Source organism: Pogona vitticeps, chromosome 2, assembly GCF_051106095.1.
Source record: "Pogona vitticeps strain Pit_001003342236 chromosome 2, PviZW2.1, whole genome shotgun sequence".
Taxonomy (NCBI): Eukaryota; Metazoa; Chordata; class Lepidosauria; order Squamata; family Agamidae; genus Pogona; species Pogona vitticeps.
Window position 1 is genome coordinate 68,261,973 of NC_135784.1, and position 22,060 is coordinate 68,284,032.

At 38.9% G+C, this 22,060-nt stretch overlaps 1 protein-coding gene across 3 annotated transcripts in view; it reads right to left on the minus strand.

The window, feature by feature from the left end:
- The window catches only part of CACNA1D (calcium voltage-gated channel subunit alpha1 D), a 293,778-nt gene that overhangs the window by 115,615 nt on the left and 156,103 nt on the right, over nucleotides 1-22,060 (minus strand). For all 3 annotated transcript variants that reach the window (XM_078385334.1, XM_072989635.2, XM_078385335.1), the window contains 9 exons: nucleotides 18,006-18,093; nucleotides 16,871-16,897; nucleotides 12,879-13,039; nucleotides 11,750-11,975; nucleotides 11,385-11,592; nucleotides 6,884-7,004; nucleotides 4,067-4,181; nucleotides 2,507-2,576; nucleotides 1,275-1,344 (listed from right to left, as the gene is read on the minus strand). In XM_078385334.1, coding sequence (XP_078241460.1) covers nucleotides 1,275-1,344; nucleotides 2,507-2,576; nucleotides 4,067-4,181; nucleotides 6,884-7,004; nucleotides 11,385-11,592; nucleotides 11,750-11,975; nucleotides 12,879-13,039; nucleotides 16,871-16,897; nucleotides 18,006-18,093 — 1,086 coding nt within the window. The remainder of the gene's footprint in view (nucleotides 1-1,274; nucleotides 1,345-2,506; nucleotides 2,577-4,066; nucleotides 4,182-6,883; nucleotides 7,005-11,384; nucleotides 11,593-11,749; nucleotides 11,976-12,878; nucleotides 13,040-16,870; nucleotides 16,898-18,005; nucleotides 18,094-22,060) is intronic.

Here is a 22,060-nt window from a genome sequence, read left to right on the forward strand (position 1 = left end):
CAACAATATTTGACATAGGTGGTAAAAACACAGTCTAAAAACAAAACACAACATCTGAAGGCCTGTTGAAACAGTTATGCCCTGCAGACACATACCAAATCCTGGCAAGGATAACATCTTTCTTAGGGATTCAGGAAGGGATTTTCAAAGCATGGAGCTAGCAACAAAAATGATCAGTCATATTTGTTAACCAAGTTCTAGTACCAGCTGTTTCTCCTCCCTCAGTCTGTGCACAGTGGGCCACATTTCTCTGCAAAACAATTATCTTGTGGGCCAGGTCTTCCCATGTAAAAACAAAGGGAAATTTGGGTTTCTTCCCTCAATAGTCAGGCTATGAATAAATAAAGTTCCCTCAGATTATGAAGCATTGGTAACTAGCTCTGAAGTCTCTTTTATTTAAGGAAAGCATGGGGCACAAGCAGCCTTTAAATTCCTTTTCAGTAGACCCCTCAGCGCCTCCCCCCATTCAATCAGTTGATGACTTTGCTGCCACATTCCTGAAATCACTAACTCTGCAACTGCTAGAAAGGTTCAAAAATGGCTAGAATGTCCCCTATCTTTCTCTTTCTTTTAGCTACAGCTGTTGCAGAACCTTGTGAGACTTTCCACTCTGCACCACATAGGGCTCCACAGTAAGGGAGGACACTCTGCTACCGTTCTGCATCAGAAAGCCTCTGCAGTTGCTGCCAAATTCTGGTGGCAATATGGACAGGGAGAGGGAGCAGCAGTTTGACTCATAAAGGGTAGCAGGGCAGATCACTGAAAATGGACCTGTCTGGAAGAAACAAATGGGTACAACAATCTCACTGTACAAGTGAAAATCTTACCGCTGGGGCAGTAAACATGATTCTCTTCCCAGCATCTGGTTGCCTAGCTGCATTCCTTGGCTTAAACACCACCACTCCACACCTGATCCCATCACAGGTTCTGCTTTGTCTACCATGCTCCAACATGAAGAATTCTGGAGAACTCCAAAAGCTCACACAGGACCCCCTGATCTTTGAACTCCCCTCAAAATGGGTTACCTTCATTAGATAATAGCTAACCGTGTGTGTGTGTGTGTGTGTGTGTGTGTGCACGTGTGTGTAAAATATATATAGTTACGAGCCCGCTCCCTAAACTCTAATATGAGTTTAGATCCAAAAGGTCTGAGCAGAAGGGTACTTCTGCAAGAGTCCTGTCTCCATCCTCCTCCTCCTCTTTTTGCATGCTCTGAAAAGGCTCTTTGAAGAGACTGAGACATTTCCTCCTACACCATACATGTGAAATACTACCTGGAACATCACAAGGTGGATAGGGATCTTTGTCTTCATCTTCTCCTTCTCCATAGTCATTAATTGTAACCTGTAGTAACAACAAAGGATGCAATTTAGAAGGGAAGCATCTTCAGTAATAAATTGATTTTTAAGTGGTAAAGTCCTCACTCCGTTCCTTTTGATACCTTAGACTGTAAAATCTCAATGTTACTATGGTCAGTTAAAAATCATGGTTCAATCCTTATATCTAAGACATCAATTATCAGAAGATTGTAATTTATATCATAATAAAAATTAAAAAAACAAACAAAAGAACAAATAGAAAAGATATCAATGTGTTGCATAGATCTGGAGTTTCTCGTACAGTGGCCAAAATCCTGTTGCTTAACATAGTGAATCACACTGCTGTAGGCCCCCCTGAATCAGTGGGGTCTTGGTAAGCCAACTCTTTCATAAGTGTCATTGATTCAAATAGGCTTATTTTAACTGGAACTTACTTTAAAAACAGCAAGTCACAATTAGAGTAGGCCTATTTGAATCATTGGAACTTATGCAGGAGTTGATTCAAAGGGCCCTAACTCTAGTGCAATTTACTATGCTAAAAAACAGGGTTTTGGCCAGTGTATAAAGTTAAAGATAAATCAAAGGGAATTATTCTGATTCTTTAGCCATTAATTCAAATTATAAATGTTCTATAAAAAAATGGGACATGGTGGCGCTGCGGGTTAAACTGCAAAAGCCTATGTGCTGCAAGGTCAGAAGACCAGCCATCGTAAGATCGAATCCATGTGACGGAGTAAGCTCCCCTGGCTTGTCCCAGCTCCTGCCAACCTAGCAGTTTGAAAGCATGTAAAAATGTGAGTAGATAAATAGGTACCACCACAGTGGGAAGCTAATGGCGTTCCTTGTCTAGTTGCACTGGCCACGTGGCCACGGAACCTGTCTATGGACAAACGCTGGCTCTATGGCTTGGAAACGGGGATGAGCACCGCCCCCTAGAGTAGGACATGACTGGACTAAATGTCAAGGGAAACCTTTACCTTTTTACCAATAAAATACTAAAGAAGACTGTATGAAGATCTTTCCTATTCAACATCTATTACTCCAATAATACTGTGAAAATCTAGCAGATCATAGACGCTTAATTTGCAAAAGTGGATTAAATCTGAATCTAAATATACACAGAACAGAGGCGAGAAGAGTCACCATAAGTGATCAAGAAGGAACTACTGCTGCATGAAATAAAGTACCTTAGAATCCTTGGACTTCTTTTGTTCACCTTCTAGTTTGTCCCCTTTTTTTATATCCAAACTCTCCTTTCTGGAAAGGTTTGAAAAACAGAACAATGGAGAGCAGGGTGAAGATAATTGAACTTTATGACTAATTGCAATTCCATTGGAGATAAAACCAGAAAAGCTTCTTGAATACATAATGCTAGTCATATTCAGAATGAATTAGCAGATACAAACTAATATGCCAGACCTTTTAACCATGTGCTTTTTTTTTTCAGGTAACACTAAAAGATTTGGGTAGCACTGGCCCTGCGATTACGCCATGTCAGGCAACTGGCTCAAGGGGAGGGGCAGAAGGTGGGGGCAAGAATCACAGTCTCCTTGTTTTTTTTCTTCTAAGCCACTTCCTCTTTTCTTGCAGCATCACAAAGCGCTATCCTGCTTGATGCCCTTAGGCTGCTGGAGTGCCAGATCCCATTGCCAGAACTAACATCCCTTTGGTGCACAGAGCTATAGTAAAAAAAGCAAAACCCAAGTGAAGATCGCCATATGTGGAGACAATGCAGGTGCCTATATTATGGGTGCCACCCGCCATTTACCAAAGCATGTCCTTGTGGTAAATCATGCTGTCGATTATGGTTTACTGAAAAGGGTGCAGGTAACACATACCTATGGTCACATCCATTGTCCTCATATTAGAAAAAAGACATTTTCTCCCTCCCAGCCATGATGTAGGAAAAGCACTGAGAGTTAAGCAGGTTTAAGGGCTTTGCTTCTCTGTCTATGAGATTTGCGCGGCCCCTACGCTGGGTACATTCAAAATTCAACTAAAAACATGGCTTTATGTCCAGGCCTTCCCTCCTGCCAGCATTTAAATTAATTTAATTTATTTAATTTAATTTTTTCTTTTTTCTTTTCTTAACTATTATTTACTATTTTTAGTATGTTTGTTAATAATGGATGTTCATGGATTCATATTGTTTTGCATTTTTTTTCTGTTGTTAGCCGCTCAGAGTGGTATAATTATACTAGATGGGGGGGATATAAATCAAATAAATAAATAAACAAATAAATAAATTAAACAGCCATTCTGTCGAGCTAAGGCTACCACTGGCCCTCTTGAAAAGCCCGACTCAATTCAACTTTTTCTCCCCACAGCCATTCCTCCAGGATGAAGAACCTTGGTTTTCTCCAGCCAGGTCTTACAGCTTACTTTTAATACTAGGTGTACTAGGCCTTTCCAACAGCCATTCCTTAGCTTTACCTCTTTTCCCCCCCCTTTCCCCCCATCTTGGACTTTTGTAGTAAAATTGAGCCTCATTTTTAATGCATTTATGTTTTCATTTATTATATTTGTATCTTACGTTTTTGTATTTTGTGTAAACCGCCCAGAGTAGAAATGTTCTAGATGGGTGGTATATTAGTCTAATAAAATAAATAAAATGTTGTTTTAATAATGAGTGGACATACTCGGGTCACATGCATCTGCCACAATGCTCACAGTGATTCTGAGTCTTCAAAGATCTGCTCAAAGAAGCCTCACAAGACAGTGAGGAGAACTGAAAATTTATTTTGTACCTGGCAGCTTTTTTCTTCTCCTTTTCCTCTGCTTCTTCCTTCTGAGCTGTGTTAAGACTTTCTGCATCCGCTAGATTATCAACTGCAATGGCCAAGAAGACGTTTAACAAGATATCTAATTCAAATTGCTTTAAGGATTATTACATATGTACTGCAACTGTTTTCGTTGTAAACTAGAAAACATACAAGTTCAGTGCTCTGAAGTAACTGATAAAATAGGACAATGCAATAAATATAAATTAATTCCCAGAGCTCATGCGGTATAAAAGATTGATTTATAATTACCCTAAAAGCAAAATTCAAAGCAAGCTGAATTTCTGCATGATCTGATCACTTTGCCAAGTTTGCCACATATTCCAGCTGTAAGCTTCCTAAAGGCAACCATGGAAACAGCAGGGAAGACTAGAAAATGCTTTGGCTTGAACAACAACAAATATTCTTATGTTCTCATGCATTGACATTCTATGCCAATTTAGAAGGAGTGAATCAAGAATAAATAGTCAACAGGTTAATTTCACAGAAAGTCTTCTTGTACAAACCAACTGAAATGAAATTAATCTCTTTAATCTTAAGCTATATAATGGGAAATAAACAAAGTTCAAAAAACTCATTTCAGAATTTCAACAACATTTCACAGTTCCACACAATTAATCTTACTGGACAATTTTTGCCCTAATCAACTGCTATCTCTTTGTTGCTATATATAATCTATGAAATGTATACTGTTTTTTTTATTATCAGGGGTCGCTTCATCAAATGCACTGTCACTGTTTGTATTTTTTACTTCCATTTAATGTTGCAGCCTAACATTGTTACAGAAAGAAAAGGAAATTCACAACTGACTATAACCTAAGTGCACTTGGCATGGAGGCTTGAGTGATGCTGACATTGTGCTTTGAGTTACACTGCTTTCATTTACACTGTTTTAACATAACCTCCCTGACTTGTAGCTCACCCTGAGATCTTCTAACACAGTGGTGTCGAACTGTGGCCCTCCAGATGTTCTTGGACTTCAACTCCCAGAAGCCTTCACCACCACCTCTGCTGGCCAGGATTTCTGGGAGTTGAAGGCCAAGAACATCTGGAGGGCCACAGTTCGACACCACTGTTCTAACATATGAGAGGTGATTGATACATTGATTGGTATATTGATCAATCAATCAATCAATCAATCAATCAATCAATCAATCAATCAATCAATCAATCAATCAATCAATCAATCAATCAATCAATCAACTGTCCAAACTTTTCCCCAAAGTTTTCCAACGATCCACAATTCCACCAAGTTAAAGCAATGGGTGTTATTCACTGGGAGATCCACAGTCTGTAGTCAATTCTCTGCAATGCTATTTCACACTTAGAGCAACTTTGCAATGTTATTTATCACTGTTGCTCAAATACACATGTTATTTTGTTTTATTCAGAGCCTGCCCTGCAAGAAGAATAAATGGTGCAGTCACAAAATGTCAGAGTATGTTCTGAACAACAATTTTCTCAAAGAAACTCACACCCTTATTTTCTCCTGTAAAGCTGCTGGATACCATCTCATCTCCACAGGACTATGAATACATGTGTTCTGCCTAGATATTGTTGACATAAAGGGTGTCAAATACATAATCTTTCCATGCAGTTACAGAAGAAAGAAAAGGAAATAAAGAGATAAATACATTGTTTCTCTTGGCCCTGAAATAACGTATTTTTCCCTGTATAAGATAATACTTTTATCTAAAATCTTTTAGACCAAAAATTGAGGGCCGTCTTATACATGGAAGTAAGGGGGAAAGGGATCAAAGCACTGCAGGATCACAGCCCTTTGATTGCTGCTTTCCCCACCACTTCCTAAGCCCCGCAAGGCTTAGGAAGTGGAGGGGTAAATCAGTGATCAAAGGGCTGCAGGATCAAAGGGCTGCGATCCTGCAGCCCTTTGATCGCTGCTTTCCCCTTCCACTTCTGCACCCCTTTGATCCTGCTTTTGTGGGGCTTAGGAATTGGAAGGGGAAAGCAGTGATCAAATTTTCTTATCTGGGGTTGGAAAAGTGGGGTTATCTTATATATCAGGTTGTCTTATACACAGAAAAATGTGGCACTTATCTCCCTTACATTATCCTGTCCTTTAAGAGTGTAGGGAAACAAAAAAAAATCATCTTCCATCTTTGCCACAAAATGCACAGAATAGAAAACAGATGAAGAAAAAACTGATCACTGACATCGCCAGCATGAATCTCCCTGTTAAACAGTGCACTTCAAGCAGATGTATTCACCAGGTTGGATGGTACCAACTAGGAGCAAGACTCCAGTTCATATGACTAATGAGATGGAATTCTGCACCCTCCCTAGCAAGTGCACACAGGCAGGCACATGCATGTGTGTGCACACACATACACACACACACACACATACAGAGGGAGAGAGAGAGAGAGAGAGAATCAGGTCCTGAATTATGACAGCTATGCAATCAAAACAGCACCATCCAAGCACAATGCAGAGGTCTGTAGAAGCAAAAACAAAGATAAACAAACCAACAAAAGGACTGAATGGGTTGAATAGAATAGACTATATTGGAAGAAGCTGGCTGGCTGGAACACTGAACAAAAGCAATCCACACTCAGACTCCTTGTTGCAGTTCCAACTTACATTGCCTAATCCAATTCTCTATCTATAACTACTAAGTTGTTAACTAGGAACAAATGAGGAACAGCTGTTAAAAGGACCAGAATGTTTCCAGATGTTGCTCTGCTCTGACGGGGCAACTCTTACCTAAACATTGTTTATAAGTTGCACACCTATGTTCTGAAGCATTTTTTAATGAAAGGATACAGTTACCACAGATGAAAAGGATAATGAAGTATACACAGACTATCATTCCAGATGATGATGGGCCACCGTATGCCATAATGCCATCATACATAACAGCATTCCAGTCTTCACCTGTTAGAATCTAAGAAACAGAAGCCTTATTACTCAATGAACCCAGAACATTAGCAGCAAATGACCTTTTTCTTCAGTTCACAGCACGGAAATAGTTATAACAAATGCCAAGCAAGAAGCTGAGATCAACTTAACAAATATTCTATAATGCAATGCATCATTTTATAAAGCAGAGATATTATCAAAATTAAGATGTTTTTCTACCAAGTCATATTAAGATAAAACTCCTTTTTCAATATATAACATGTATGCACTGGGGATCATTTATTTTAAAAATGACTTCTTCAATTGTTGCCTCAATAAACATTTACAAGTGCTTCTGAGAATGTGACTACTAAGCTACTAGGTCCCCTGCTATTTGTTATCTGCACAAGTGCCCACTGTCATCACAGATGCATGCATGTGTGCAAAGGTGGCACATGAACCTGGTGTTAATGCTCAGCATCTATACGGTGCATTTCAAGTATCTGAGGCTCTTCACAAACTTTGCCTCAGCAATTTTCACAACAGCCATAGTGTCTAAACTACTTCTCATATCCTCGTATGGAAATACTGGAGGAGTGGCTTGATGCCTAGAGGACAGTGGATTCTCTAAGCCACATACCCACCAAATGAGTATGTGGCTGAGATACAATTTTAGCAGGGGACCTAGTAGCTTAGAACTGACATTCTCAGCCATTATGTTATAGTTCAGATGGGGGGTATTCATATTCATATACAAATACAAATATCCCTGTACAGGTGGTGTTAACGAGGGTCCAGTCCCATGGGGCCAGACAGTCCACTCAATGATCCGCTGCAGATGCGGACAGCGCGATTCTGCAAATGGCTCCACAGCACGCCATCTGCAATGCCACTCTTTGACCTTGCAGCGAGGCTCATCCTCCTGCCTCCTGCCAGGAGTGGCGAGCAGATCACGCACTGCCGAGCCATTTGTAGAATTGCACTGTCCATGTCTGTTGCAGATCGGTGAGTGGACTATCCGGCCACATGGGGCTGGACCCTCGTTAATGCCACCTATGCAGGGATATTCATATTCATATATGAATACCCCCATCTCTATTCAGGAGTATGTAATTTCAGGCTCAATTTCCTTTCCACTATTTGGGGGATGCACAGATCACAGAAGCTGCACAAACCATAAAAATTGCAAGGTTGTTGGGAGAGGAAAAGCCACAACTGGTTTCTTATTATTTTCAAAAACTAGAAGTTTTTTGGTGTCAAACCAAAATGCCTTGCAGTCTATTTAAAAATCAGAAAGGCTTCCAAGAGTGGCAATTCACCTTATTATTTGGTGGAGTGGAAGGGAATCTGATGGATCTGGGACCTCCTAAAACAAGCCTTGGGGGGGGGAACACTCTCCCGCACACACCTTTCAACAGCTCCAGCTTAGATAATCACTTGAGGGGGGGAAGCATCTCTGTGATTTCTAGAGTGCCTGTCAGCAACAAAAAAGATTTCCTAGTACATTGTCTGAAGTTGCCTGAAGACTGGCTTTGGGTGTCACAAAAACAAATGAGACTGAATGCAAAAACGATTCACACACCTAGTCTCATTGCTTCCCTGGAACAATAAATAAAAGGCAACCTTTGGCACTTAAAGAAAACAACATAATTTTGTGAAAAACTGGACTTAACAGATGTTTCAATGCAATCCCTTTTGAAAAGTAAGAATTGAGACATTCACTGAAAAGATTAATGTTCAGTTTTCACATTGGGTTGATGAAAGAAGTGAAACCATAACCTACAAGTGTCTGATTGTAAATATAAGAAAAAACAATAAGATTTGGTAAATGGGCATGTTAGCAAGTGAGTAGAAACCTATAAAATATCGGAAAATTCTGCACTTTGATTCATTCCCTTCAGCATGTCTCATGTAGGCACAACATCATTCAGACATAATAACAAACTATAGCTTCTCATAATGTGAAATTGATAGGTCTTATATAGTGCCCCCTGTGATTCACTTGTTTCAATGTAGTTTCAATGAGAGCAAAAGCTTACTTTTTCTGGTTTTCATTAAATCACAATGCATGTTCCATTCAAAGTATAAATGGCGGTACATCTTAACTATAGTTCAATGATACAAGCCAGCTGCACAACCCCAGTGCTGAAAATGGCTTATTCCAGTAAACGACAGTTAAGACTAACATGTTGTCAAAGTCACAGATAAAATTAAATTATAGTGCAGGTCACTGAGAATGGAAGTGAACACTTCCAATCTCCTCCTCACAATTCTGTGGAAGGTGGGAAGGTAATGAGTCTATGCCCATTTGTACAGAAATTAGCCATAGTTCATCTTTAGGCTTAAATACTGCTGCTACGTAGGTTGGCAACTAAAATGTCAATTTCTGTTGGATTCAAATGACTGTTCAGAAATGCAATAATTCTAAAAATCAGGAAAGCCAATGTTGCCTTAAAAAGTATGAATCTAGTAACCTGAGTTTTAGAGTGTTAGAACTCAACAGCAGAAACACTGGAAATCTTTTGGTTATTTTAAAATTAAATTCTATGTGATCAATTTTAATTTTTCTAGCAGTTTCATTCTGCAGACATTTGATGATGTTTGTAAGCTCGTCTATGTAAGGTCAGCTTTACTGATACAGTATGTCATGAATATGCTTTTGAAATTCAGTGCAAGAAGAACTATAAACTATAAATAGAGAACAAACATATTCCCTATCACTAAAGGTCCCTTGGCATACTTTTCCCCACACAAAGAAGAGATTACTTTCTACTTCAGGAAAGGCATAATTGTTTAAAATAGTGGGTTTAAAATTTGATCCAATTCTGATGCAGAGATCAGAAAGCCATCAGAACCATCCCCTTTCTCATTTATTTACCTATAATCCAAAAGATACCCATGTCAGATATTACAAAAATATCTCCCTGCAACATACTGAACTAAGGGTGAAACCAGTTTTAGTTTCTTTGAAACAACCTGTATTGACTGCAAGGGGGCCTTAATCTCTTCAGCAAATATGCACGAAATGTTAATGTAGCCTTAATTCATAATAAATATGGAAGTAAGCCTTGTAAATTCTGTGAGAGGTAATTCCAAATATACTTGCATAAAAATGGCACAATTTATTGCAACAAGTAATATATGCCAATTGCTGTACCAACTATGTAATTACTGTATAATGTTTGAAGCTGTGAATGAATGCCAACTGTGCAGTGATATTATTACTTTGACACCACAGGTAGCACAAAAGGAAACATCTAAGAACAGGCAGTGTCAGATTTTTTTAAAAAAAACAACAACCAAAGGATTTTTAAAAGCTAAAATAATGCACCACTAACAGAAATCTAGTAAGCCTTTTATTTGTACATGATACATTACGGCAGTGGTTCTTAACCTTGGGTTACTCAGGTGTTTTTGAACTGCAACTCCCAGAAACCCCAGCCAGCACAGTTGGTGGTGAAGGCTTCTGGGAGTTGCAGTCCAAAACTCCTGAGCAACCCAAGGTTAAGAACCAGTGGTCTACATCACTGGCTCTTAACCTTGAGTTACTCAGATGTTTTTGGACTGCAACTCCCAGAAGCCTTCACCACCAGCTGTGCTGACTGGGGTTTCTGGGAGTTGCAGTTCAAAAACATCCGAGTAACAAAGGTTAAGAACCACTGCATTACGGGAATTAAAGAAGCTCCTCTCTTTCCTTCTTAAGCTGGAAAGAAGGTGGCTTGGGCAACTTCTTACTCGAGTTTCAATTACAGCTTCTCATGCAATGCTGAGACAAAAGCCAACATTGTATGAGCAGCCTTTCCCTCAAGCAACAGAACCTTCCCCTTCTCCCTTCTCCCTTGCAGCCCCTTCCAGAGTCACAGGTTCTGCTTGAAGGGCTCCTCAGTTGCCCAAAGCAGATGGGCAGAGAAGCTGCAAACCATGGAGGAAACTTGTTTCTATTAGTGGATGCTGCACGATTAGTGGATGCTAGATCTGGATTTCACCCAAAGCAAAGAACAAAATAAAGACTGTAGCATGAAGACAAGAAGTTATATTTACCAAGATAAGATTTTAAACTTGAGAAGGACAAACAACTCTAAAGGACACTTAAACATAAGATAATATTTTTACATTCAACAAGTTTCCACATTTCAAAAGTTATAATTCGGATGAACAAAGACAACTTAATATTAATGACGTTAACATAAAAGCTATGCTGCATAGATAGATTGAATACATGGTATGAACAAATGGTACAAAATGATGCAAAAACTACCAGAATATTGACTTTAATGAGAAGAATGCTATTTTAACACAAACAGAATTAATAGTCGTCATGATTGTGAATTTCTGTTTTTGTTTTGTGTTTTTAGGAGACAGGATTATTTAGACAGTTTTGTTGTTTCAAAGATAAAATGTCTTACAGTGGGTGAAAGAAAGTTACCTGGAATACAGTTAAAAGAGCTTGTGGGAAATTATCGAAGGTGCTCCGTTTTGTTTGAGTTTCATCAAAATTAAATTTGCCTCCAAACAGCTGCATTCCAAGCAATGAGAAGATTATGATGAAGAGGAAAAGCAGAAGCAACAGTGAAGCAATGGACTTCATTGAGTTTAACAAGGATGCTACCAAGTTGCTCAGGGATGTCCAGTGCCTATAAATTAAAATGCGTGTGTTAACAAAAAAAAACCCGTAAAAGAACAGTGTGTGATGAAATATTACAAAAGAGCTGCGAATCATACAAGTGTCAGTAAAACTTAGCAGCAAGAAGAGGGGGAAAAAGAGAAGTATCGGGCTTGAGTTTTGCTTACCTGGTTACTTTAAAAATACGCAGGAGACGAACACAGCGGAACACTGAAATTCCCAAGGGTGACATAATTTCCAACTCCACCAAGATGGTTTCAACAATACCGCCACAGACCACGAAGCAGTCAAAACGGTTAAAAAGGGATACGAAGTAAGACTGCAGGCCCAGACTATACATTTTTACCAACATTTCACAGGTGAATAAAGCCAGAAGAACTTTGTTTGCAATATCTGGGAGGGAAAAATAATTAGAAAATTATGCTGATATGTATGCCTCTTATTCAGTTTCATATACTGTACAGAAATCAAGCTTTCTTTCAGTGTTCTTTGTCAGAAAAAGCAATCCTGACCTGAACATTTCTCTCAGCCATATACCTATCAAAACATCACTCAAGAACAAAAGAATTTGTTCAGCCAGTAATATTCCAAAGTGACACATACAGGGCCTGCCTTGTAATTTCCAGAGGGACTTAGAGAAATTCTAAACACTGAGAATTCATGAAAAAGTAGACAGAAGAGCCCTGTAAATCAGTTTCAACCCCTTCCTGGGGAATTAGAGTCATGCTTAGAAACAGGGAGGAGGCATGTGTCAGGCTACTGTCTATTTTTTTTAAAGTACAGACCTGCCAACTCTCTATCTAGGTACAAATTTTCTATTGTACCCAGAGTTGGCTTTTGATGATATAGGCTGTAAATACTGGGAAGCTATATAGAATAGCAACCAACCACCCATTAGTCCATAGAGTAACACTGATAACATTGCCCAAGAGCAGGGGTAGAGAACCTGTGGCCCTCTGGATATTGTTGGAGTACAGACCACAATGGCTGTGGCTGAGGGGAGTTTTTGTCTAAGAGCCACTGGTTCCTCAGTTCTGAGCTAGAGCAAACATTCTGTAGCAGACCGCAATCCACCTTGTTTGGCTATGCCCAGGCTGTGATCTATTACGTACTCTTAAACATTTGCTCATTCATTCCCACAGTTTTTTGTCATGCAATTTAAGTATCTCCAGCTACATAGAATGACTAAAAAAGGCAGAAAAATCAGGCTACAAGCTCAGGATAGAATTAATTTTTGTCCTCTACAGAGGTTTTCTAATGCATGCATGAAATACACATCTTAAATGGTATTTTTACCTTGTATTTGTGTCAACCACTCAGGTTGATCATAATGCTCAGATGAGATCGTTAATGTATTCAGGAAGACCAGAACAATAACTAACCAATAGAATGACACAGATTTTACGGCAGCTCTACATCTTCTCCGATTGAATCGGTTCCATCGTCGCCAACGTCGACTAAAATTTAAAACAGCAGAAATATTACCAAACAGCATAAATGTACAAAGTAGCAGTGTCTCAATAGATATGATGTTAATGGTCATGGACACCTCTATAGGGAATGGGCAGTTCTTAAGATACTCTGGTTTAGAGCCAATATTTTGAACTGAGCTCAGAAGTCAATTTGTAAGCCACAAAGGTGATATATAATGGAGTCAAGTGTTCACATTCAACAGATTACATTAAGTATTCTGGAAGTTCCCCTTCTGGACAAGCTGAAGCTTTCAATCTGGCTTCAGATACAGCCAGAATAGAAGACAATACAGTAATCCACTATAAAAGTGGCCAAGATTCAAAAAGGTGTGCTTAGATCTTCATCAAATGGATTTTGCATCATCACTGAAAAAATGGTTCCTATAAATCTATTATACATACCTCTTGCTCACTCACACTGAAACAGATGTTGAAAGATGAGATAAAAATCCCCACTGCTGTTATGCATTGCCAAGCTTTGAGAGTTAGTCTCTCCTGTCATCATACACAGAGGATACTATACGTATCCTCAAGCTAAGGTTGCCCAAAATGTGAAAGCATAAAGATTTTGCAGGGGATGTGAAGGAGAAAGATCAAGACACCAAGAAAATCACAAAAACATATTCCATACAGTAATATTATTGTTATCTCCAGTCACTTAAGTAACCTATTGTCCTGAAGAGAGTTATATAAAAATAATTACTCTCTAATTACTAAAGACAACAGGAGACACAGAGGTCTTAAAATTTTTAAATGCACAAACATATGACATGAATGAGTTTAGGAACTATTACTTTTCCATATATCAGGCACACAAAGACCTATTTATTCAGACCAGCTTTTGCCAGCTAAAGTGGATTACAATTGGAGAGAGCTGTTCTGGATGTTTTTAACCATCTTTTAAGTCTGTTTTTTAAATGTTATAACTGCATTTTAATTTCCATTTGACTATTGTTAGCCACCATTTTGGGAGCAAAAAATTGGAATACAGATTCAAAAATAAATGAACGCATAAGCAATAGAAAGGTTTAACACCATACAGCTATCCCATGATCAGCAGTTGGATCTACAACAGATGATGGTGACAAAGTTTACTTTCATGAGATGTATTTTCCTCTCTCATTCAATGTATTTCCTTGAGTAGAATGGAATATATAGCAGTCGTCTCAATTTGACTCTCCATAGTAAGAGAAAAAGGGAACCCACAAACCAAGGAAACAAGACTGTATAGTACATCAATGTTTCTGAGGTGTTCTCTTTACACAAACAATAGCTGAGGAGACTTGACTAGGGGAAAAAAACATGGTTCTGTATTTCATTTAATCAGGCACCACAGCAATTTTCTGCATGACTCCACACATTACAGTTAGAGCAGTACACCCTAGGTTCTTATCAATGTGCATATGGAGTATTGCAAATTCCAATGAAGGATGGGGCTTTAGAACCTGTTAAAATGTATTAGTCAGGCAGCTGGGTTGAAAGAATACAGGAATGAGGGCAGTGATACCTCCTGCCTCTAAAGTGGTCACAGAACTCAGTTTAGCACTGTTTCAAGACTGTTGCCAAGAGCATTGCATGAACCTAAGTATATCTTTTTCTCATATTAATCTACCACAACATTGTACAAAACAAAACAAATTTTTTTAATGTTCCTAATCTCATAGAATCATAGAAAAGTGAAGTTGGAAGGGGCCTACAAGGCCATCAAATCCAACCACCTGCTCATCAAAGTCCCCTTTCCAAGGGGAATAATTTAAAACTTTGGAATTCTTCTGAATAAAGTTCTGTTCTTATTTATACATAAAATGATTTTTTTTGCACAATAAAAATGGACTTGCTCTAATCTTACTCTTTACACAAAATAAAGTAGAGAAATCTGAATGAAGAACGTATGCAAAAACAATTGTTCAAGCCGGCTTAGAATTATCCAATCATGAAGCAGAGTGATGGTGAATAAAAAATGTTGAGAGCCTTTCCATAAAGCAAAGTATGGAAAAAGCAACTGTAAGCCCACATGCACTGGGTCTTGTTTCAAACCAAGCACCAGATATTTTGTAGAGATCTGTTGCGGGGGGGTGTTATCGTGTGGTCTATAAAACCCCTAACTATCAACATAGCACTGTTCATGGTCGATTCCATTTCTATTCTCTATTCTTGAGTCGTGGTTTAAGAAAAATGTTCCATTGACTTCTATCGTGAAAAAAATCCAAAGGTCAACAAAGCAGTATTGATATTTCAAGAATTTAGGCATAGAGACTTTATGCAGCAGAAACTAGTAGACAGATTAAGTGACAGAAAAAGAAACAGAGTTAAAAAGCTGCAGAGATTTTTCGAAAGGCAAGAAACATCAGACAGGAATGCTGAGAACTTGTGCTCTCAAGTTTTAGAATGAACAAATTCAAAGTTGAGAAACAAAGCAAGAAATACTGAGAATATGACTGATATTTTTATTGTGATTGTAAATTTCTGCTTCAAAGAGGCAGGAAAATAACATTGTTACTAAAGATATTAATAAACAACTTGCCTGAGTATACTCCAAAAGGAAACAAAACCCTTGCATTGTGATATTGATGTGTTTTTTTTAAGTTGCCTTAAATGTAGCACAAAATGCTCTGCCTCTGTGACAAATATTTGGCCCATATATGTATATAAAGTTTGTGGGCATGTTTATAAAATTGCCACACAAACACCCATATTAAAAAACACACTACCTCTTCAGTCATTACTCACTGAATGATGACTGGGAGAAAAGGCTGAACTTTGAGGGCTGTCTAAAGAGTAGGCTGCAGTCGGCCTTTTTAATGAGGGAATGCACTCGACTCAACTCAACAGGTGCATTCAAATAACACACACACACACACACACACAACACACACAAAGAAAGGTGGAAGACTCCTGGCTTCCAATGCACAAGTTGCTTTATCAGGTGATTGAAATGTCATTTTACTCACTTTCCCGTCTCTACTAGGGAACTAGAGAAACAGACCTAAAAGAAGGCAGCTGCCCAGGGGAAAGTTATGGGCAATATTCTTTTCATATATTGAATACTAAGCAGTCTTTTAAATACGTTTTAATATAGTATTACACTGCATTATGTCTACAAGTTGACGTTTTATCTGGCGTTCTCCAAGCCAGGCTTCCTCTGCAGGCTATGTCTATATCTATGTCCATTTGGCTAATACTTCCCTCTTAATAGCATGATCCTGCCCTGTCACCCAAAGTCCTTTTTAAAATCCTTCTTCCTTAAACCTCTCTATGTTTTACTTTCTGAATAAAACTACCTGTCTCAGGCAGATGTAAAAGCCACACTGAAAGGAAGCAATTACAGCAGTAAAGAACGAGTAGACTATGCTTAACCCTTTCCCTTCATACAATTTCCATCCTGCCAATGGCTCTTTTCCTTGCAGAATTTTAAACATATATTAGAAACCTATATTTTGAGACTCACCTTTCATATTTTTCAGCACAAAGCTCTTTAAGATGGTTGACTCAGAGTGTGATAATAGTGTGGGAAGGAAAAGACTGGTTGGGTTGTTACACAGTTGCATTGAATACACAGTGTGGCCTTCAAGAATATTTTTATCTGCCCTAACAATGAAAAGCTACCCACCAACTTGATTGTTACCTTGTAAATAGGGCAGTAGGAAAACAATTGTTATTGGATTGCAAACAGTAGGATTAATCCTTATATTCCATGTATATTTACTAACACAACCTTAAAATTCAGTCATATATAATCCCAGCATGGATAGATTAATAGCACAGAGTTATGATATACAGTATAAGGAGAAAGTGATAGTAAGAGAAAATACTGACCTGAACTTGGATTTTGATATAACTTGACTAAAAGAAAAGGAAAATACATTTTTTAAGAAAATGCAAAAGCAATAAATTACACAATTCCTTTTCGTTTGAAACCTGCATTGGAAATTAAAATCATTTAAAATTATTTAACCTTTGGGTGCCTGCTTGATTCAAAGTGTAGTTAGTATAGACTGGAGAATTCCAGCCACATTTTGACTCCTTGTCCTGAATCAACATAATATGTAAATGTATGCTGCATGTAAAGAAAATAGCACTGCTATTACGAATGGTAATTTTCACAGAAGCCAATGCAAAAGCAGTTCAGAAACTTTATAATCAAAATGTCATTCTGAAAAAAAATGATGATATATTTATATCGAATTATACTTTTAAAATTCTCATAACAGAATTATCTCATAATAATTCTGTGAGGCAGGGTGGAGGAAAAGTGCTTGGGATTTGAATTTAGGTTTCCGGTAGCCTGGCAATCTGAGCCAGTACAACACATTGCTGCAATTAGAATTTTAACTAAGAACAGGGATTTGTATACTTCTAAGTCCAAATATTTAGATGGCAACTCAAGAGTTGTAATGTTCATATCTGTGCAATTCCCAGTAGCTCAACACTCACCACAGACTTTTATTTGTATAGCACATGCTGCAGGAGTCCTGGTTTACATTAAGATTCAAATGCCTGAATCCTACGGACAATTTATATTTATATAAGGGAAATCACGCTAGTCACAGCAGCAAGTTGCTGCTCATTAACAAGGCAATGGTTGTGTTTTTGAGCACACACTTGATCACATGAGCTGGCATGCACTTGGAAACTCAATCACCACCGTATTAATGAGCAGCAATTTGCCACCACAACTTACACAAATATAAACTGCAAATAGAATTCTGGCCATTTAGCATATTGCATTTTTTAAAAATATACGTATTTGAAATAATTCAGTTTTCTTTAAATGATGTCTGGATCAGAGATTGCAATTCAAAAAACAGAATTATCATGAACATGAATGGCAATGTGAGGACAGCCCAACAGAAACAGCTCAACAAGTAGTTGAAGAAAATTTATTCTTTCTTCGTTAACTGCTAGGAGACAAGAACGGTGTGACTTCTCTATCACACCCATATGTACTCACCACAGACTTCCACAGCACGGTGGATTTTCCCCATCTCCACCAACATTTTCAGTATTCACTGACTCTGTTTCACTTGCATGCATGCTTGCTGTTGAGGGACATAAGAAATAATTAGCTCTGTAGCTGAATGAAGTTAATTGTATTTGCTTCATATGTTCTCAATAGAAAACATGCATTTCTCAGATATGCACTTAAAAGAGTTTTTTGAAAAAAATCTGGAAAAATAAAAGCAAATCAAAACACTGGGACTGAAATAGTTTACAACCAGACCAAAGTAGCCTGTTTTATGTGACTCACATCATGAAGTGAGAAAACAGGTCTTCTCACGTGAAATATTTCAGTGACTATGGCCATCCCTCTAAAAGTTTAGCCTAATGCTGTGTTTACTGAAACTACTTGAAGAAAGTCTGCACAGGGTTTCAGAAGCAAAAATATTTATCTTGGGATGTGAAACTAGAACATCATTACAATGGCTTCACGTGTCACTTAAGATGAAAGGCTTGCCTCAGCATATAGAACATAAAGGCAATTTCTTGCCCGTCTGCAAAGACAGGCTGTCATCTAAAGCGGAACAAACAAACAATGGATTGACTTTTAAATTACCAAGACTGAGTGCCAGTTACATTTCTGCTTTTAATATCATAGCAAGTTCTTCCAGGGACAATCCTGACAGCATTTGTTATCTTGGTACTCATTCTCCATAAATAATTTCCTCAGATGTCATTGCTTTGTGCAAAATTTGTCCTTGTGAAAGTTTGAAGGAACAGCTAGGTTGGAGAATGCGCTGTTTGTAGCGTAGCCCAGCCTGCACAATTTGTGCACTACCAAATACAATGCAGGTTACCATCACAATGTACTCCTTCTAGCGGTAAGAGATTGTGGTTTTCTCCATTTTCTATGACTTATTTTATCCAGTTGCTTTAAATATGCCAGCCTTCCCTCCAGTAAACTCTGGTGTTCTCCCTACTGCAGCTTTCCTCCCAGTGGGGTTCAAGAGACCAAAAATGCTTAACTCTAGGAGAAAAATGGCTGGAGAGGAGCAGCTTCATGGTAAGGAGCAGATGGAGGTCTACCTGTCTCCACCATACACTACATCCTATCCATCTAAGCTAATACGCTCTGTGGATTTATAGGGGTACACAGAAAAAATGAATAGTTGCAGGAAATGCCAACACCGTTAGCCTCTCAGTTATATCCTGAGTAATGACAAACCCCTTGGCTTCTTCCTTCTCTCCCCACCCACCATGTGAGAGCCGGCTAATCAGCTTTCACTCGAAGGTGATGTCAGTTCTTCTTCTAACACTCACCCAGGGGCTTGTGCCACTTGTTCCTTTGCTATCAATGGCAGTTTGTATCAGACAAAATTCTTTATGGATTTTAAACCCTTTGCTGGTGCACTTGCACATACTACCAGAGATAACGGAGAAGCAGCCTGAAGACCAGAGGGCAGCGAGTCCCTCTACAATATTTGCCTGTATTTTTCATGGACAGGTAATAGAACCCCGGATTCAAAGTTCCTAATTGTTATCCCTGCAGTGCATTGCCAAACTTTGCTGTCACTTAATTATGCAACACAGACATCATTCTATGTTCTTTCAAATGTTCTATTTTTGTTCTTCCCCTCAACCTATGCTCCTTTATATTGTGAGAGCTTTTGAAAAGCTTTATTATGATTTTCACCACATTGGAACTAAAGAGATGCGCTCATTTTTGTTGTCTTTGCCTTTTCAGTTTAAATGCTTTAGCATGGGTAGAGAGCTATTCCGCAGAAATCTAAACGAGTAGAAATAACATTAAAGCACCACAGCAACAATTTCTTTGAAGCATGCATTCAAGCAGCAAACCACTTCCATGCAAATGAGGGTCCACATGCACTTTAGGGAATACACACACTCCCAGATGTGCATTTCCATGTTTAAACAGCAGCTCTCAGAAGTCACTGCTTGGACTGCAACACCCCACTGCAAAGCAGAACACATTTTACCGTGTTTGTTGGACCCACGACAACAGCTAAATCTGCTTTTCTTCTTTTCCTCTAATAAATCAGCCAGCGTAACCCCTTCATGTTAAACACATGCAATGCCGTCAACAAAACAGTAGGTGGCAGCCGCCGCAGTGCAGAAGACAATAAACAATCCATATTCAGCACAAGCAAAATTGAGATCTGACACAGAATTACCACCACACTGGTTAACAATAATGACATCCTAAATCACAGTGTGAAACTGAAGGGAATCAGCAGTGAGACTTGTGGATTCCTTTAGGAGATTTCTGTTTCTTCTCTCCTAATCTGAACACTAAGTGAAATCTCAGAATCAAAATAGTGTGTGTGCATTTCTAGGGAGGTAAAGGTCTAGAGTAGGCAATACCATGTATGAATCACAAACAAATACAAATAAAGGGATTTTTAAAATTATTTTTATAAAGAGCGCTTTCTCAGCCAACGTGACAAAGCAGTATAGGAGCATACCTCTGTTGTAACATTTTCATGATTCAAGAGCGATATTGCCTAATCCAGAGGTCTGCTTCTGTGAAGGGATCACACAGAGAGGGGGTGGGGTTGATGGTGGTCTGGACGTGTACACTGTGAACAGCAGTTCCAGCCGTCAGGGATGCAGCGCTTCCTGCTTATTCCTATGACTGCCAGACACAGAACTACTGTATAGAAAACAAGCACAATAAAGAGGCCAAGGACCCTTCTACAATTTACAGAAACTGCATGGCCATAACTTAATAAGATTGCATGTGCAGCATGCAGGAGGTCCAAAGTTCATTAATTAAATTAATTTAACGCTTCTAATAATTTGACATTCTGGGCTAAGCTGGGGGAGGGTTCACAACAGATTCTGAAAGAACTGAGGTGACTCATTTCTTCACGGTTCTACAGATCCTTGACAATGCCATCTATTCAGCTACATGTAATTAGCATTGAGGTGGCTTACAAGGGGTATCACAGTCTATAACACTAGGGGCTGATTCACAGGATCATAAACTGGGTTTCTTTTTCAATTAGGGCTGTTTTGCCTGCTGGGTTATGGATGTGTCAATTCCCACAAACAAACTGTATGTATTACACACAGCTCAGCATGGGCTTTGACATCAGACAACTGAGTTTGTGGCAACAAGCCCCATAGGCACTTTCCTACTGGGGCCTAAAAACATTTTGGCACATACTGCACAATCAGCCCCCATTTACATGTCTACTCGTGCTATCTCCGTTGCAAGACAACTGAATAAAAACCAAGGTATTAACAAATAATTCATGGGGAGCATTGCAAAGGCCTGGTACACTACAAAGTACCTGGCAAGATGTATGTTAAAGGATTAGCAACAATGTAATACTGTATTACATTAGGTGACTTTTGTATTAAACCAGCTGTCACCATAACAGACCATGCTACATCATGCAGTGCTGCCGTAAAAAAAAATGATCACTACAATCACTCTCATTACACTCAGTGAATAAATCAGTTGACAAAGTGAGAGTCATTCTCACACAAGATAGGAAGTTGGGTGGCCTATTTGGGGTTATCACACAGTGGCATTTTAAGTGGAAGAGTCTTCCTGAGAATTAAAATAAGAGGTACCTGTACAATTTCACAAACCACTCTGAAATGCATTCTGAGAATTGTTGTTGGTGTTTAGTCATTTAGTTGTGTCCGACTCTTCGTGACCCCATGGACCAGAGCACGCCAGGCCCTCCTGTCTGCCACTGCCTCCCTGAGTTGGGTCAAATTCATGTTGGTAGCTTCAATGACACTGTCCAACCATCTCATCCTCTGTCGTCCCCTTCTCCTCTTGCCATCACACTTTCCTAACATCAGGGTCTTTTCCAAGGAGTCTTCTCTTCGCATGAGATGGCCAAAGTACTGGAGCCTCAGCTTCAGGACCTGTCCTTCCAGTGAGCACTCAGGGTTGATTTCTTTCAAAATTGATTGGCTTGTTCTCCTTGCAGAACTGGGGACTCTGAAGAGTCTCCCCCAGCACCACAATTCAAAAGCATCAATTCTTCCTCTATTTCTTTGCATTGTTCATTTAAGAAGGCCCTCTTGTCT